The sequence below is a fragment of the Sinocyclocheilus anshuiensis genome, unplaced genomic scaffold (genome assembly GCF_001515605.1).
Source record: "Sinocyclocheilus anshuiensis isolate Anshui unplaced genomic scaffold, SAMN03320099.WGS_v1.1 scaffold621, whole genome shotgun sequence".
Classification (NCBI taxonomy): Eukaryota; Metazoa; Chordata; class Actinopteri; order Cypriniformes; family Cyprinidae; genus Sinocyclocheilus; species Sinocyclocheilus anshuiensis.
Genome location: NW_015537952.1, coordinates 408,541 through 410,665, shown reverse-complemented (window position 1 = coordinate 410,665; position 2,125 = coordinate 408,541). Strand labels below are relative to the sequence as shown.

At 32.2% G+C, this 2,125-nt stretch overlaps 1 protein-coding gene across 1 annotated transcript in view; it reads left to right on the top strand.

Annotated features, from left to right (window-relative positions):
• Positions 1-113: 113 nt before the first annotated feature.
• LOC107664640 (little elongation complex subunit 1-like) overlaps positions 114-2,125 on the top strand; it is a 21,497-nt gene continuing 19,485 nt past the window's right edge. The window contains exons 1-3 of the mRNA XM_016455261.1: positions 114-397; positions 709-767; positions 1,619-1,653. Coding sequence (XP_016310747.1) covers positions 308-397; positions 709-767; positions 1,619-1,653 — 184 coding nt within the window. The 5' untranslated portion in view covers positions 114-307. The remainder of the gene's footprint in view (positions 398-708; positions 768-1,618; positions 1,654-2,125) is intronic.

Below are 2,125 nucleotides of genomic sequence, written 5' to 3'. Positions count from 1 at the left end.
TATATATATTTTTTTTTTTAATATAATATATATCCTTCTCTCTACCAAATCTGTTCACTCCACACTCCAGATCAGTGGGTGGCGGTAATGCACCTTTAAGTTGGTTTGCCAAAACCGCCAATAAACATCAGAAGAAGAAGAGAATCCGGCGTTTACAGCGGGCAGCTGGGGCCTTTCCCTGGGGTCCTCAGTCAACGTGTTGCCAAACGTTTGTATGTGCAGTGGGCTGAAGGGCTTGTTTTGGTTGCACGTTTTTAGATATTTGGAGGTACGTGTATGATTCCGCTGATATTTCTGAACTAATGCCATGATGCCGGGGGAGAACCAGTCCAAAGCCGTAGGAATCGCATCTGAAGCTACTTCTGGCACTTGTCAAAACTGCACTGTTTTAAATCAGGTGAGAAGTTTATTCCTCACACCATGATTCTGTCCACTCACTGTTTAAATTCTGACTTAATGTGTGTTATTTATATTACATCTATCCTAGTCACTGTTTATTGTAATTATACAGTCACATCTTATAAATGTGATTTCCAGTTAGTGGTACGCAACTGAATATTGTTTGATGTTTAATTGTATATTAATTTGGTGTTTAACGCAGGTATCAAATGTCATCCCTCTATTTTGACGAATTTTCCTTATTCATGGTACTGTCTGTTGATTACAAGTAAAGCTGATTTTGTATTTCCGTGGTTCTACATTTTACAGAGCTTAGATGAATATGTGGCTGCTTTGTTGACTCTGAAGCAGAAGATCTTCGACACAGAGTGAGTGTTTTTATTGTTTTTAATTATTAAATTCAAGATGTTTACCTTACAGCTACCTCACTTGCAGGGCAGCAGCACAGTTATTTTATGGCAGCAAAAGAATAGTACTAAGATATTACATAAGCTTAGGTCTGACGTTGGTTTTTCTGTATGAACTGCAGTATTTGAGTTGCTTTGTTGTCATGACATTTAGCATTTGTGTTGTTTTGTGGCTATAAAGAATTGGGAATTCACAATGAAATGAATGCTGTCCCTTAGTAAGTACGCAAATAAGCGTAAAAAAGTATACATTTTACAGTAAATAAATATATAAATAAAAATAGATAGCACACCTAAGACTTAATTATGTATACATCAAAATTTGTATAGAGCATGTTCGTTAAATGGTCAAGGTTTTAGTAATTGCAGTTGAATAGCAAAAGTTTAAAGGGGTCATATGATGCGATTTAAATTTTTCCTTTCTAACGCACCTCGCTTTTCAGACTGATGAGCTTTGTAAAAATCGACGCGTTTCAGAAAGGTGGGGCATAGAGGAGAAACAATAATGTACAGTATGTGGAAAATAATGTGTTTTTTGAACCTTAAACCGCATAAACACATTTCATTACACCAAATACACGAAATAATGTTATTTTTAGCAACATCATATGACCCCTTTAATAATTATTCTAGCTAGAATTATTAAAGAAATACCATTACAGGGTTTTTTATACTGTAATTATAATAAGCATGATTAATGGAAAGGATGTTTTCTTAACTTGTTACTTGCTGACTTTTCAGTTTTATCTATAGTGTCAAAACCTATGAAGGTATTTATTATATCTAGTAACTTTTTTACATTTTTTTTTCAGTCATCTTTTGAGTGAATACAAAGAGAAGTGTGATGATATCCTTTTATAAAGCTATGTACCTGTAGATAATAATGTTGTACTTGTTTTTGTCATGCTCTCTGTTGATATACTGATTAGGGATGGGTATCGTTAAGGTTTTAACGGTATTACTACTCTTACTGATACTGCTTATCGATTCAGTACTTTAACGGTATTCTTATCGGTACTTTTTGTTATATATATATATATATATATATATACTGTTAAAAAAAACTTTAACGGTATTCTTATCGGTACTTTTTGTTATATATATATATATATATATATATACTGTTAAAAAAAACTTTAACGGTATTCTTATCGGTACTTTTTGTTATATATATATATATATATATATATATATGACAAATTAAGAGCTGAATTAACATTGCTTTATATTCTGAAATGTAAGATAAATATTTAATGAAATGAATATAAAACATCAATTTGTAAATGCACCAGTGTGCAGGCATTTTTAGTGTTTTATAC